General features: G+C 61.8%; 1 protein-coding gene across 3 annotated transcripts in view; it reads right to left on the bottom strand.

Moving 5' to 3' along the window:
• The window catches only part of LOC144932990 (active breakpoint cluster region-related protein-like), a 56,248-nt gene extending 42,282 nt beyond the window's left edge, over positions 1–13,966 (bottom strand). For all 3 annotated transcript variants that reach the window (XM_078857408.1, XM_078857406.1, XM_078857405.1), the window contains exon 1: positions 11,257–13,966. In XM_078857408.1, coding sequence (XP_078713534.1) covers positions 11,257–13,177 — 1,921 coding nt within the window. In that variant the 5' untranslated portion in view covers positions 13,178–13,966. The remainder of the gene's footprint in view (positions 1–11,256) is intronic.
• Between the last annotated feature and the right edge of the window lie 1,379 nt (positions 13,967–15,345).

A 15,345-nucleotide genomic window follows, 5' to 3' on the forward strand; every position in this document is an offset into this window, starting at 1 on the left:
GGGGCCGTTGTTTGGGAGGGCCGTGTACGTGGCATGCGTGCACGGCGCATACACGGCGGCGCGTTTAAACAACACGCGCGGCGCGTGCGACGGCAAAAAAACGAACCCCGCGAGGACTACGGCACCGCACGGTGCTTTGTCGCGGCCGAACGCAGGGGCGCTCCTCGCGCGGGTTATTCGCCGATGGGGCCTCGGAGCTCCTCCGACCCGTTCGTTTCACGGCTCCCGACGAAGCTCCCGGCACGTGGAGCGAAACGTCGGACGGCGCCCAGTACGAGCCGCAGCGAGGGCGCCACGTTCGTCGCGGTGCGCGTCACCGCCGCCAGCCGACCTCCGCACCCGCGCTCGCGCCAGCTCGTCACCGGACTTACGTTGAGCTGTCGGTTAAAGTCGAGCGTTCGTTTTCTGAAGGGCGGGACGCGGGGTGGGATGGCGTCGATGCCGAGCCGTAATAACGGCGAGCGGCTCCATCACGGGGCCAGGGGGCCCAGAATTTCTCACTCCGTCCGCGAATGTCTCAAAGCGATGCCAACCGGCCCCCGGGCGCCAGGGACCCAGATGCCCCCCCCCCTCACGCTCCCTCCCCCCACGCCACCCCTGGGGTTCAGTGGAGGGTAACAGTGGAGGGGGTAGAGGGCAGGGCAGGGCTGGGAACGGGGAGCAGCAGCGAGGAGGCCCACCTGGCTTCGTCGAGCTTAGAAGTGAGAAGAGTGGGGAAGCCGGAGGGGTACGTCGACCACGAGAGAGCGGCACGATCCACGGCGCTTTGTCAACCCATCGTTGGGCGAAGGCTTCCCCCCCCCCCCCCATGACCTACAACAGGGCATGCTTCACCACGCGCGCGGCGTGGTGGACGAGGCGCAGTCGGAGGGGAGGGATGTGGGAAGAAGGCGCGGCGAGCGGAACCCGCGTCGCGCAGTCACGGCGTCACCGTCACTCCGTCACGCCGCCACCAGGGCCCCATTGCCACCAGGGCCACGACCCTCGCTGCAGTGCCGCGTGCTGGCAATCGCTAATTACGCCGCCAGCACGCCGTCATTACCCGAGCCACAACAATTATTACCGTTACTTAATTAACGTGACCCTCACTCTTTATTAGCACCACGTGTCTGAAGCGCTGGCAGCGATGGCCGGGTTCGGAGCGCGCGAAACCACTGCACTACTACTCCCCACAACTACACACACACGCCTGTGATTCGCTACGTATGGTGCGCAGAAAGTTTAACATACATACGGTGTGCGGTGTAACGAGTGCCGGTGTGCAGTGGAACACGTGGCGGTGTGCAGAATAACGCGTGTTGGTGGTCTCTGTCACCCGCCCCCTACCCCCACCCTGCCCCCCCAAACCACCCATGGGTAATGAGTGAACCCTGTACCGAACTCCAACTTGTGCACTCTCACTAGAGACGTGCCACACCCCCCCCCACCTTTGTGTTAACCCCTGGGTTCGATCCCTGCCCTGGGTTTTCAAGCGATATCTGAGCTGGTTCCCGAGCCGCCTCCCCTTCACCAACCCGCACCGGACAGCGTGGTGAAGTACGGTGAAGTATGGTGAAGTATGGTTAAACACCCCCTCCCCCTGCCTGCCTACACGGCGTTGCATGGAAAGCCTTCATCCAGCAGTGGATTGACACAAAGGGACTCTGATTGATCATCGCTGCTTGGTGCATACACAATGAGCATGTTCTGGGGCAGGCACAGTTGATGACATCACCGCCGCCATCCATCATCATCACCATAGCCGCCGCCACCGTGACGTGGCCCCAGGCCAAGCGCACCTGAGATCACGAGCTCGCAGCTGGGCGCGTGTACCTGTGTACGTGTACCTGGGCACCGGTGTGGGTGCCTCCTTACAGCGCTCGGGTTCCCAGAGCCCCACTTCCCGGATTGGGTTACACGGACACCCCCCCCATCCGCCCCTCCCTCAACCCCCTCGGAACCCCCCCACCTCCCAACCCATTACCACCCAAACCTCCCCCCCAACATCACCACCATCACCACCATCACCCCCATCACCATCACCACCATCACCACCACCATCCAGAACAAATATCCTTCGCCTAGTCTCGAGAAGACTGTTTGGGCCAAGTGGTGGCACCACGCCCGGCCGCCTTCGTCTCCCCCAGTGGCGATGTTTATACGCATCGCACAGAGTACCCATTTGAGGCCGAGTCGACCTAGGGGAGGGAAGCCCGGAACCCGTTCAGACAATCGTCATGCGGTGTTGGCGGCTGTGCCCAGGGAATCGAACTCGGGTCCCACCTCGCCCCCCCCTCTCAACTCCACCACCCCCCCACTCCACCCACCACCCCCACTCCACCCACCCACCACCCACCCACTCCACCCACCCACTCCACCCCCCCACTCCACCCACCCACCACCCCCCCACTCCACCCACCCACCACCCCCTCACTCCATCCACCCACCACCCCCCCACTCCACCCACCCACCACCCCCCCACTCCACCCACCCACCACCCCCCCACTCCACCCACCCACCACCCCCACCGCCAGCAGCAGCAGGAGCCCTCCCCCCACCCCGCGGGAGAGGTGCCGAGTCAGCAGTCGCGGCTTTCATGAATCCGCGACGCTCGCACGGATGAGCGGCTCCAGCGCAGGCGCGCCCAGCGCCGCCGCATAGACGATGATGATGATGAGGAGGAAGCGCCCAGACATCTGTTACTCTCCCTCCCTCCTCTCTCACCCTCTCTCTCTCTCCACGAGCTCTCCTACGACTTGCTCGCTGCGTCTATCGCCCCCCCAAAATAATAAACCGCGCTCATCCCATACACCTCTCCCCAAGAAACTCAACGCAGTCAGCAATAACGATGGGAGCTTAAATAGGGAGACAAATACGTAAATAATATGCCACATTTCTTCGTAAGCACACGAGCACTCTGTTCTCCTCCACGTGTCTCCCTCCCCAGATCTCCTCCCCCACGTGTCTCACTCCCCAGGTCTCCTCCTCCACGTGTCTCACTCCCCAGATCTCCTCCACGTGTCTCACCCCCCATATCTCCTCCACGTGTCTCCCTCCCCAGATCTCCTCCTCCACGTGTCTCACTCCCCAGATCTCCTCCTCCACGTGTCTCACTCCCCAGATCTCCTCCACGTGTCTCACCCCCCAGATCTCCTCCTCCACGTGTCTCCCTCCCCAGATCTCCTCCACGTGTCTCACCCCCCATATCTCCTCCTCCACGTGTCTCACTCCCCAGATCTCCTCCACGTGTCTCACCCCCCAGATCTCCTCCTCCACGTGTCTCCCTCCCCAGATCTCCTCCACGTGTCTCACCCCCCATATCTCCTCCACGTGTCTCACTCCCCAGATCTCCTCCTCCACGTGTCTCACTCCCCAGATCTCCTCCACGTGTCTCACTCCCCAGATCTCCTCCACGTGTCTCACCCCCCAGATCTCCTCCTCCACGTGTCTCACTCCCCAGATCTCCTCCACGTGTCTCACCCCCCAGATCTCCTCCTCCACGTGTGTCTCCCTCCCCAGATCCCCTCCTCCACGTGTCTCCCTCCCCAGATCTCCTCCACGTGTCTCACTCCCCAGATCTCCTCCACGTGTGTCTCCCTCCCCAGATCTCCTCCTCCACGTGTCTCCCTCCCCAGATCTCCTCCACGTGTCTCACTCCCCAGATCTCCTCCACGTGTCTCACTCCCCAGATCTCCTCCACGTGTGTCTCCCTCCCCAGATCTCCTCCTCCACGTGTCTCCCTCCCCAGATCTCCTCCTCCACGTGTCTCACTCCCCATATCTCCTCCACGTGTCTCCCTCCCCAGATCTCCTCCTCCACGTGTCTCACCCCCCAGATCTCCTCCTCCACGTGTCTCACTCCCCAGATCTCCTCCACGTGTGTCTCCCTCCCCAGATCTCCTCCTCCACGTGTCTCCCTCCCCAGATCTCCTCCTCCACGTGTCTCACTCCCCAGATCTCCTCCTCCACGTGTCTCACTCCCCAGATCTCCTCCTCCACGTGTCTCCCTCCCCAGATCTCCTCCTCCACGTGTCTCACTCCCCAGATCTCCTCCTCCACGTGTCTCACTCCCCAGATCTCCTCCTCCACGTGTCTCACTCCCCAGATCTCCTCCTCCACGTGTCTCACTCCCCAGGTCTCCTCCTCCACGTGTCTCCCTCCCCAGATCTCCTCCTCCACGTGTCTCACTCCCCAGATCTCCTCCTCCACGTGTCTCACTCCCCAGGTCTCCTCCTCCACGTGTCTCACTCCCCAGATCTCCTCCTCCACGTGTCTCACTCCCCAGATCTCCTCCACGTGTGTCTCACCCCCCAGATCTCCTCCTCCACGTGTCTCACTCCCCAGATCTCCTCCTCCACGTGTCTCACTCCCCAGGTCTCCTCCTCCACGTGTCTCACTCCCTAGGTCTCCTCCTCCACGTGTCTCACTCCCCAGATCTCCTCCTCCACGTGTCTCCCTCCCCAGATCTCCTCCTCCACGTGTCTCACTCCCCAGGTCTCCTCCTCCACGTGTCTCACTCCCCAGATCTCCTCCTCCACGTGTCTCACTCCCCAGATCTCCTCTTCCCCGTCTCCATTCCCCGTGAGCTCCTTCCTCCTCCACCCCCCTTCCCCGTGCCTCTCTCCCTGCCACCCACGTGGCGTCCCCCTCCCCCACGACCCCCCCGCCCCTCCCCCACGACCCCCGCCCCTCCCCCACGACCCCCCCCGCCCCTCCCCCACCATCACGGCCCCCCCGCCCCACTCCGCGCTAATGGTCTCTGTCGCCTCTGGCAACGCCGTTTCCAAGGCGACCGCTCGAGCGGCTCCTAAGGATAGAAAAATAATGCGCGTGGAAGCAGCGAGGCTGGCAGCCCCTCCTGCTCCTCCTCGCAAGAGGTTCCCGCAGCTGCCCTCCGGGGCACGGGGAGCGAAACGTCGGACAACGTCCCGAACAACAACGCGGAGAGACCATCCCGAAGAACACCGCCTTGGTAAATCCACCGCTGACCAAAGGCCTCCCCCGATGCCGTGTGGGTGACGGGGGCTGTTCGACCATACTTCACCACTCGGCTCGAGTCGGTGACGGTGATGCGAGGAGGAGGGGGGTTGGGCGGCAGGACCTGTTCAGAGATCGCTCGCCGCTCACGGTCGCCCGCGACGGCAGGAATCGAACTGGGATCCGGCTACCTCGCCGCACCGCCAAGCTGAATGACGACGCCGATGTCCGGCCAAGCCGGAGCTCACCGCTCCATCTCACGAGGCGGCAGTCGAAGCAATGGACGCGTTCACCCCCCCACCCCTTCTCCCCCACCACTTCTGTCCACCCGGCAATACAAATAGGTTCACCACAATTAAGTGAATCGGCAGGTGACATGTGGTGGGGTTAAGTGTGGTGGCTACTCCCAAAGCACCCGCGGGGGGGGCGGAGCAGGCGCCTTCCACCAGCAGGGGCGTCAGCGAGGAATCGCAGGGCTGCGCCTTTGGGCAAACCACCGACGTCGCTTCTGCTGCGTGGTCTCAACAGCAAACGAAGCCGCTAGACTTGAAGGGGCCTCTTCACGCGGCTCGACAATGAGGGGCACCCGTCCCTCAATTACAGCCAAGCAGTTTGCGTTTAAGTCGCGAGGTCTTGGGGCCTCTCGCGGTCTAATTGAGGGGCCTGGCGCCCGTGTGGTGACGCTGTCCCCGTGTGGTGACGCCTCGGCAGGTTGCTGCAAAAGAAGTGCGTGTCATGCCGCCTCGCATTGAAAAAAAACACAGATTTGGGGTTTGTGTGGATAAGGGAGGCATTGTTAAGGCGGCCATCGTAATGCCGCTGATCCCGACTAATCGGGAGCACGTGGCATGCTGGCAAAGCGGATCCTGGCTGCCAGCTTGGGCCGCTCCCGGCACGAGCAGCAGCAGTAGGACTCGGCAAGTGCCGATCCGTCGGTGAAGGTGCAGCCTTGCAATTGTTTTCCTGCACCAGTGCAAGTGGAAGGGCCCCCACACGAGGGGGGAGTTCCTGGGAGCTCCACATATATCCAGGGGTCGGCAAACAAAATAACAGGAGGAGCCATGTTTCAAGAGTCGCAATGCAATGTGATTACGAGACGGTGGGTCCTTAAAGAACAACGTCACGAAGCAGCAGCCCTTAAAGAGCCGCATGCTGCTCCAGAGCCGCAGGTCACCAACCCCTGATCTACACTCCACACTTTACCCCACCGCACGCGCCGTGCCAATCGAATCCCGTTCGTACCACTGGGTGCGCGGAGGCAGTCGGAGTTGAGAAACGTTCGCATTGTTTCATCTGCCGCACCGTTACACCCCGAGGCGCTAGGGGAGCACGGCCTACACTCTCAATGGACATTCTCCAGGTGGCTGGCAGCCAGCGAGGAGTCGGTGACTGGTAGCCACAAGCGATTGCGAAAGATCTATTGGATGTGGTGTGCCCGGATGATGAAATATATTCCGGGTCCCTGACCCGATCAGAACCTGCCGGAATGAAACCCCGAGTAGCCCTGCACGACGAGAGCGACGCAAATACTGGCTGTGCGCGTGATTTGACGGACAACTGTTTTACCTTGAGACTTTTCATAAACCGCAAGGCAGTGGGGCACCTACGCCAGGAGGTGGCTTTGCGGGGGATGGGGGGGGAGACGTTGGGGAGCGGTCGGCAATCGGCGTCGCTAGGAGCCGAGTCGGAGCGCAGCGGTGGTGAGAATCGTCAAGCGGTCGATGGCAGTCGACAGCAAACGACGACACATCGACGGCATTCGACCCTCCGCGAGCCGCGCCACGGCGGTGTCCTCGTTTTGGCCGCCCACGACCGCGGGGCGGTGCACGAGGCTCGACCCCGCGCGCGTGACGTGGGGTCAGAGGTCACGGCGGGGTCAGCGAGGGTCACACGCGAGGTCACCGCGTTCTCCCGACCTGGCCCGATGGCTCCGCTATTCCTGCCGCCGCCGTTCCGCTTAACGCCGTCCGGAGCAGGGCTGGGTTCGCGAATCGATGGGACTAGGGCTCGTATAAAATCGACCACCGGTCAGCCCAGTTACTTACAACCGGGCGAGGGCCTGCTGAGGCCAAGCGTTTCTGTTTAAAGGGATAAGTAAGTCGACGTTTCGACATTGGCCATGATCAATCCGCGGCTGAATTAAGGCCTGGCCGAAGCCATCACCGTTATTAATCTCATTTATTACATTCATTTTCTCCAAAGCGACAATGATGGTCTCAGTGCCCAACTCGGGGAAAGACAACTCTTGAGCCCGAGTGTTGGTAAGAGCAGCTTCCGCTCGACCTCACGCAGCCCCTGGGCGATGAGGGCAGCTCTCACCTCCTCACTCTAATCCAGAAGTCTCATGGGCTGCGTGGGGGAAAGCTGCTCAGATTTCCTTTCTGCGCGAGATTCTACTCAGTGCCTCTTCTCTAAATCACATCCACCGTGATTACACAAAGACCCAAGGACTTACACAGAGAACCATGGACTCACATTTCACTGAAATGATCCGTAGACTAACATAGAGACCCGTGGACTTGCATCTTCTTCGAAGCCAAGAGTTCCCCACTGTTGCAGGCGGGGTCGGCTGCTCGAGTCACAGATCTCTGTCCCTCCCCCTGCATCCTTCCAGCTCCCCTCCCTGTCGTCTCGTCCTCCTCCTGCCCCTGCCCGCGTTGCTCTAGGTGGGGAATCGTGCAGGCTGTGTCCCCCCAGGCTCTCACCTCATCGCCCGCGTCATAAATGAATGAGCTCATTCGGCCATCGATCCGCTCTCCACTCTCCGGCGTGAATCACACCGCCGCGGCGAGACCCCCGCCACCTCCCACCCACCGTGCCCCGCCTGACAAGCGAGCACAGGACCAACCGCCGAGTGATTCAGGGCCACGAGGTGGACAGGTTGGGTCGTGACCCAAGAGATGCCGGCCCAGTCGCTGACATCTGCGGTGTGTGGGTTGCGCTAGAGATCCAGGGGGGACTTTACGCAGCTTGCGATGAGCACGCAGAGTGGCCCAAAGACTCGCGCGGAGACCCGTTGATTTCGCACAGAGACTCATAGACTCGCGTAGAGACTAAAAGATTTGCATAGAAACCAACGGACTCAAATAGAGGCCAAAAGATTTACACAGAAACTCCAAAGGCGGAGACCCATAGACTCACAGAGACCCATAGACTCACAGAGACCCATAGACTCACAGAGACCCATAGACTCACAGAGACCCATAGACTCACTCACATCATCAACTTAGACTTTAGTAAAACCCAAGGCGGAGTTTGTGGCCCCCTCAAAGTGAAGCCAAGCGTGCTCACCCGTCACCTATCAGACGACGAGTGGCACCGGATCGTAAAGGTCACCACGCGCAAAACCGCGGCCCTGTGGGCCCAAGACTCTGACCTCTGTCAATGCCTCCTCTCTCCACCTATGCCTCCAGTTGCATTACAGCACTCTGTCAATCCACTGCTGGATGAAGAGCTTTCCACGCTATGTCGGTCATGGGGGTGGTGTTAGCGACCGGGGAAAGTGGGGAGGGGGGGCACCCAAGTCCGGTTCGGATGTCGCTCACCGCTCATGTCACCCGTGGCCTGGACTCAAACTCGGGTAGTCGGGTTCGTAGGTAGCGCAGTGCGGTAATCACTGTGCCGCCGATCCACCACCGTGAGTGTGCTGATTAGATATCATAATTATCACGTTGTCCAGTTTCTTTACCAGAGCCCAAATCTGACACACGCCCATTCCAACACACAGTAGGGAGGAGGTGTACACATTGCTCGACCAAACGCAACGTGACTTACAAAAGTGATCAACTCACGGTGTCACTGATTTGTCCAGGGAAGCCTCACCGAGTCCAATGGCCTTCATCTCACGAGGACCCTCGTGACTTGCTTACTGGGTGTTTAGCCAATCTCTAGCAAGGGTGGGGACCCAACCATCGAGCCACACGTGGATGGATGGGGTTCCCCTTCTGTCACCAAGAACCGAAATCTGACAAGTGGACAAAAAGTGAAGATAGGCCCTCGCGAAACACCAGAGGTAGGGTTAGGGCCAGTGGCAGGGCTAATACTAGTGGCTGGTTGGCTATGGTCAGTGGGTGGGCTAATACTAGTGGCTGGTTGGTTAGCGTCAGTGTTTAGGACTAGTACCAGTTGGCAGTTGGCGAGGGTTAAGGTCAGTGACAAGGCATGTACTAGTGACAGGCTGGCTAATTCGTCAGGGTTAGGGGTATGGCTCGTACGAGTGGCTGGTTGGTTATGGTCAGTGGGAGGGCTAGTGCAGGTCACTGGTTGTTAGCTGGCTATAGTTCTGGCGAGGGGCGAGGGGAGCTTTGCCCCCCCAACCGCTCGCCCCCTGCTCCGTGTCCGGCCGTGTTTCCCAATCAACACGGCAACCCAACAACGCCGCCGCCTTCGTCCGCCACGCCGCCCCGGGCGACGGCTGTGCCGAGTCTTTGACGAATGCGTTTAGTTCTTGTGTTGTTGATGTTGTGGTTGTCATGTTGTTTTTTGCACCGCTGCCAATGCAGCAGCAGCAGCAGCAGCGAATCATTTATTCACCAATCAACAGATTCGCTCAACGCATGGCTGCTTAGGATTACATTCCAATTAGGAGCATTGATTGATCAGTAAAGGCACATTGATGGACAGGGAGGAGGGCAGAAGGCCTTGGGTTTCAGAGCCCTGTGGTCCACGCTGAGGGTATAAATCATCATCTGCCAAGGTCAATCCACTGCTGGATACAAACACATTCATCAAATCCAGCCGCTCTCAATCCCCCAATGGAGGATTGCCTCTCCACGCCACGTTGATCATGGGTGGATTTGTGTTGACCGTACTTCGCCGAGATGGTTACTGTGGGTTGGCGTAGACGGACCGGTTCGGAATATCGCTCTCCGAGGTCGTTTACGGGTTTCATGGCGCGGCGCGCTCACCGCTGCACCACCGCTCCACGACCGCTCCCCCGCCGTGTCCCCGTGGAGCGAGGGCCGCTGTTGGTTGCCGTGGCCTCCACGCCGCACGTGGCTCAGTGGATGTTTCACTATCAGCGCGGCGCCCGATCCGGAGAGGCAATTAACCCATATTTACTAACGTCAGCTGGCCGTTATTATTATTATTATGCCCATTAAATCAGCCCTTGCTCCATTACCTCCCATATTTCACTCACTCATTCACAATCACGCTGCAGCAGGGGCATTTACAAGAGACGATTGCACCCACGGCTTCATTGCAGCTCAGGCTCTCCACGGGGCTGAGCTCCGGAAAACACTCCCCCCAATCCCCCAAAACCTTCCCACCCCGCCCCTGCTGTGGGGGGTGGTGGTGGGGGGCTACGGAAAATACCCCACGAGCGAGGCGTCTTGGATTGTATCGGTGTTGGTTGTGCTTTGTAAAGAATGAACTGATGATGGCTGCGATGATGTCACGTGTTTACACAAAGCGCCCAACCGAGTCACTTTGCACGACTCCCAACTACATCTGGATGAGTCATCACTTCATATTCTAATTACACGAGTGTTCGTGTATGGTTGGTGACGTATGGTGCGAAATAAATTCAACGTACATACTGTACGTACCGGAGTAGCCAGATAAAACCCACCACGCATACGAGGGGACATGGGTCCGTTATGCAGACGCGTAGTGCGCGAACCCACTTGCTGTACTGCCATGTGTCCGACCTGGGCGTTTCACACATCTTCGTGTGATCCCCCAACGCTGGCCACCAGAGTGGTTTCCCGTTTAAACGAACGTGGCGCTCATTCTCTTGCTTAAAGCCCAGAGCACGTGGGTGGAAATGCCACGTTCTCATGGCGGGGACGAGTCTCCCCATGCATCGCCAATATTGCCGACCGCGCCTTCACACATCATTCGCATCGTCCACAGACGAGGCGGGGCCGAGCTCTCGCGCACTCGAAACGATCGGACGCGTCGCGTAAGGCCACAGGAGGACGACGGCAGCAGCGCTTCTCCTGCAGCTACGCGCCGAGGTCGCGCACGTCCACGACCTTCCCCACGCTTTGTCTCGGGCGTCATTCCACCTCTTGCTATCCATGCGGGGCGGGGGGCGCGTCATCACAGCACTCGGGGGGGGGGGGGGGGCGTTGTGCCAGCACCTGGGACGGCACCACGAGAGACGCGCGCGGTGCCGCCACGCATTTCATAGAGCGCGCTGACGTCACCGCAGCGGCCTGACCAACGGGACACGCAGCCTCAGGTGTGTGCGGGCAGCTTCAGAATGTTGGGGCAAGGGCCCCATTCTGTTGGGACAAGAGATCGGAGCGCGTCTCTCTCCGTCCGGTTCGCGGTCCTCCTTGAAGGCGCCACTCACCTGGATAGGAGTCGAACACATCGTCTGGCGCTCCGTAGCGGCTCCTGGCGGGGGGCCCTCGCTTGGGGCCCAGGCCGGCGGGGGAGCGCTGCGGGGAGTCGGGCCCCCCTCCGGGAGGGGTCACGGCTTTGGCTCCGGGCCCCCCGCTGGGCTTCCCCCGTACCGCCCTGCGACCTCCTCCGCCGCCGCCTCCCCCGCCGCTGCCGCCGAGCCCTGCCGGGGTGCCGTGGCCGTGCGGGGTCGGCGGGCTGCTGCTGTCCAGGGAGTGCTGCGAGTTCTGGCTCGGGGAGCGGTTCTCGCGCTCGCGGAACAGACGGTACGAGCTGGAGCCAGCCGCGGGGCTCGCGGAGGCCCCCGTGCCCGCAAGCCCCATGCCAACTCCCCCTCCCGCGCCACCACCAACTCCAACTCCTCCACCACCGCCGCCGCCACCGCGACCCGAGCGGCCCCCCGGGGAGGAGAGCTCGTCCTCGCTGGAGGTCAGGTTGTCGTTGGAGCTGCAGTCGGGCGTGTATCCACCCCCGGCGTCCTCGAGGCTGCTGGGCGAGTGCGCACGCTGCTGCTGCTGCTGCTTGGGCCAGCTCAGCCGCTCCTCCTTGCACGCCACGAACCCCGCGCCCGGGGCCCCCCCCAGCCCGGGCCCCGCGGTCCCGGGCAGGCGCCGGCCGCTGCTCGGGTAGAGCTGCTCCCTGGAGCCGGTCCCGTAGGTGGAGTCCCCGTCCGTGAGAGCGGCGCTCTCGGGGACGCCCGCGGCCTCCTCGGCCACGTGCCACGGAGGCCGCTCGCGCTTGGGGTGCTGCTTGGGCGACGCGGCGAAGAAGCGGCCCGGAGGCTCCGCGTCCTCGTAGTCGGCCTCGTAGCCCACGTGGGAGGCGGCCTGGTGGTGATGGTGGTGGTGGTGCCGGCCGGAGGAGGACGACGCCGAGACGCCCGGGCCGCTGGGGCCGCGCAGCTGGGGGGGGTCCCTGCCCGGGGAGACGCACGGCTCCCGCGAGGCCGTCCCGCCGCAGCCGCCCCCCCTGCGTCTCTCCATGCGCATGGCCTCGCTGCCCAGCGAGCTGATGTGGTCGGACACTTCGCGCTCGTTGAGGCGGACCAAGCCCCGCTCGGCGTGGAACTCCACGTTGGCGTACGAGGGGGGCAGCAGCTGCTGCTGCTGGAGAGGCGAGGAGGACTTCTCGGCTCCGGGGCTGCCCCGCGACCCTCCGCCGCACAGCGCCGCCTCCTCGCTCGTCTGCGAGCTGTGACGCCTCGCGCGCGGCTCGGCGGGGGGCCCCGGCACACGCGGGGACTTGCAGGGGCTGCCCGCGGCCGCAGGGGATCCCGGCTCGCCGCCCTTGGCGCCCTTGCCCGGGGCGATGACCAGACCGGGCGGCAAGGGGCTCTTATCCGGCGCCTTGGCGCGGCGGTGTCGGGACGAGGCGATGGTGTCCTCGAAGCCCTCGTCGGGGTCGGCGGCGTGGCGGCGCAGGTGGGACGGGCTCTCGGGGAAGGGCCTCTCTCCGTCCGCGCCGCCACCGCCGCCACCGCCGCCGGGCATCTCGCCTCCCAGGGCGGCCGCGGCGGCGGCTGCGGCGGCCGCGACCTCTCCGGCCGGGTCATCGCCATCGTCGTCCGGGCCGGCCTCGTCCCCCGCGGGGCCCGGCACGACGACGCCGCCGCCGGCAACGCCGCCCTGCGCGGACTTGCGAAAGCCCCAGCGCTGGCGGTCGTAGCCTTTCTTCTCCTTTGCGAGCAGCGTCTGCAGGTAGATCATGCGGAATCGCTCCTTGTTCACCTCCACCTCGAGGCGACGGATGCTGTTCTTGCAGCTGCACAGCTCCCCCTCGATGTCCCGCAAGCTGCGCAGCTCCATCTTGGGCGGCTCCGAGTCGGGGAACTGAGCTCTCCACGCTTCTGCGAAGCCCACGGGGTCCACCATCTTCCCCTCCTCCTCCTCCACCACCACCACCACCACTCCTGCTCCTCCTGCCGCTCGACTCGTTCTCTCCTCCTCCTCGGCCGCGTCTCTCTCGCTCACGCAGCGCTGGCGGCGAGCGGCCGTTGCGAATTAAATGAGCGCTCCCTCCTCCGCCCTCTCTCCTCCTGCCCCTCTCTCTCCCGTCCCTCTCGCACCGCGCGGGCCCGTGTGGTCGAGGCTAACTGCTGCAGCTCCTCCTGCTGATACAGCTGCTGCTGTTGCTGCTGCTGCCGCTGCTGCTGCTGCGGCAGCCGTCCACTCTCGCCTCTGTTGCGCGTCGCCCGCTGGACATCGCGATCCTCGGCGTGGCCTCGCTGCTGGGATGATGGTGGTGATGTGATGGTGATGTGATGGTGGTGATGGCGGTGGTGATGGGCGAACGGGATGCGAGTCGTAACGCGCCCAGCAGCTCCGACGCCCTGCACCAAGCGAGCCACGGAGAGAGACAATAACGGAGGAATCGCCCCCCTCTGCGCCCAGTCCAACCGCATACTCCCTCCCTCCTCCCTCTCTCCTCCTCCCTCTCTCCTCCCCCTCCACTCTCCCCATCACATCCCTCGGCTACATCCGCCAACGTCACTGACGGAGGGGCGAGGCGATGATGATGATGATCCTGGCGATGGAGGTAGCGGAGGGATGGATGGATGGAGAGAGTGTGCGAGAGAGTGACACGACGATTCAGCGAGGTTTACATGCGAATGAGAATGGGAGGACTGAAGAGGGACATGGAGACGACTTCACAGATGAGACACGGAGACAAACATACAAACACACACGCAAAGAGATGCACACAGAGATACTCAGGCAGACACTGATCGACGCATGCTACCGAGAGGAACAGACAGATGCGGAGAGACGGAGACAAAGAAACATACAGAGAGGCAGACACGGACATACAGAGACAGGTACAAGGACAGACACGGCGAGACAGGGAGTGTTGGGGGGGGGGTGTAGGGAAGTGGGGGGCGATGCAACGTGCCCCTGCGGAACACGCGACTGTGAGAGGGTGAATGAGAGGGTGAGTGAGATGGTGAGGGAGTGAGCGAGAGGGTGAATGAGAGGGTGAGTGAGATGGTGAGGGAGCGAGCGAGAGGGTGAATGAGAGGGTGAGTGAGATGGTGAGGGAGTGAGCGAGAGGGTGAATGAGAGGGTGAGTGAGATGGTGAGGGAGCGAGCGAGAGGGTGAATGAGAGGGTGAGTGAGATGGTGAGGGAGTGAGCGAGAGGGTGAATGAGAGGGTGAGTGAGATGGTGAGGGAGTGAGCGAGAGGGTGAATGAGAGGTTGAGTGAGATGGTGAGGGAGTGAGCGAGAGGGTGAATGAGAGGGTGAGTGAGATGGTGAGGGAGTGAGCGAGAGGGTGAATGAGAGGGTGAGTGAGATGGTGAGGGAGTGAGCGAGAGGGTGAATGAGAGGGTGAGTGAGAGGGTGGGTGAGTGTGTGGGTAAGCGGATACGTGAGTAGGTGGGTGAGTGTGTGTGTGTGGATGCTTGGTGAGTGAGTGTGAATTAGTGGGTGAGTGCATGATTTTGTGAATGGGTGAGTTATGGAGTGAGTTCGTGGGTTGGTGAGTGATTGGGTAAGTGATGGAGTGATTGGGTGAGTGACAGGGTGAGTAAGTGATGGAGTGATTGGGTGAGTGAGAGGGTCAGTGGGTGATGGAGTGATTGGGTGAGTGAGAGGGTGAGTGGGTGATGGAGTGATTGGGTGAGTGAGTGGGTGAGTGAGTGATTGGGTGAGTGAGTGGGTGATGGAGTGATTCGGTGAGTGACAAGGTGAGTGGGTGATGGAGTGATAATAATGTGTGGGTTCAAAGGTGTGGAAGCGGTCAGCGCTTTGGTGTCGTAACGTCCAATGCGTAACGTCAACGGATTCGGGCAAATCGGGGAACCACCACGGCATGTACTGATGTGGCTACGGGCTACAGTCGTGCGCGCCGTGCACTGCGCAGGTCAAAGGTAAAAGCGCAAGTGCTCGCTCACGACACCGCTGGCGAAAAGTGCCTCCGCTCGAAGGAGCTCTGGAGAGCCCCTCTACAATATACTTTGGCTTACTCTTCCACGCTAGGCGGACGCACTGGATGAACCTAGCTGGTGGAGCCATTCACTGTCTTCACTGCTGGGTGGACTAA

The sequence above is a fragment of the Lampetra fluviatilis genome, chromosome 6 (genome assembly GCF_964198595.1).
Source record: "Lampetra fluviatilis chromosome 6, kcLamFluv1.1, whole genome shotgun sequence".
Lineage (NCBI taxonomy): Eukaryota > Metazoa > Chordata > Hyperoartia > Petromyzontiformes > Petromyzontidae > Lampetra > Lampetra fluviatilis.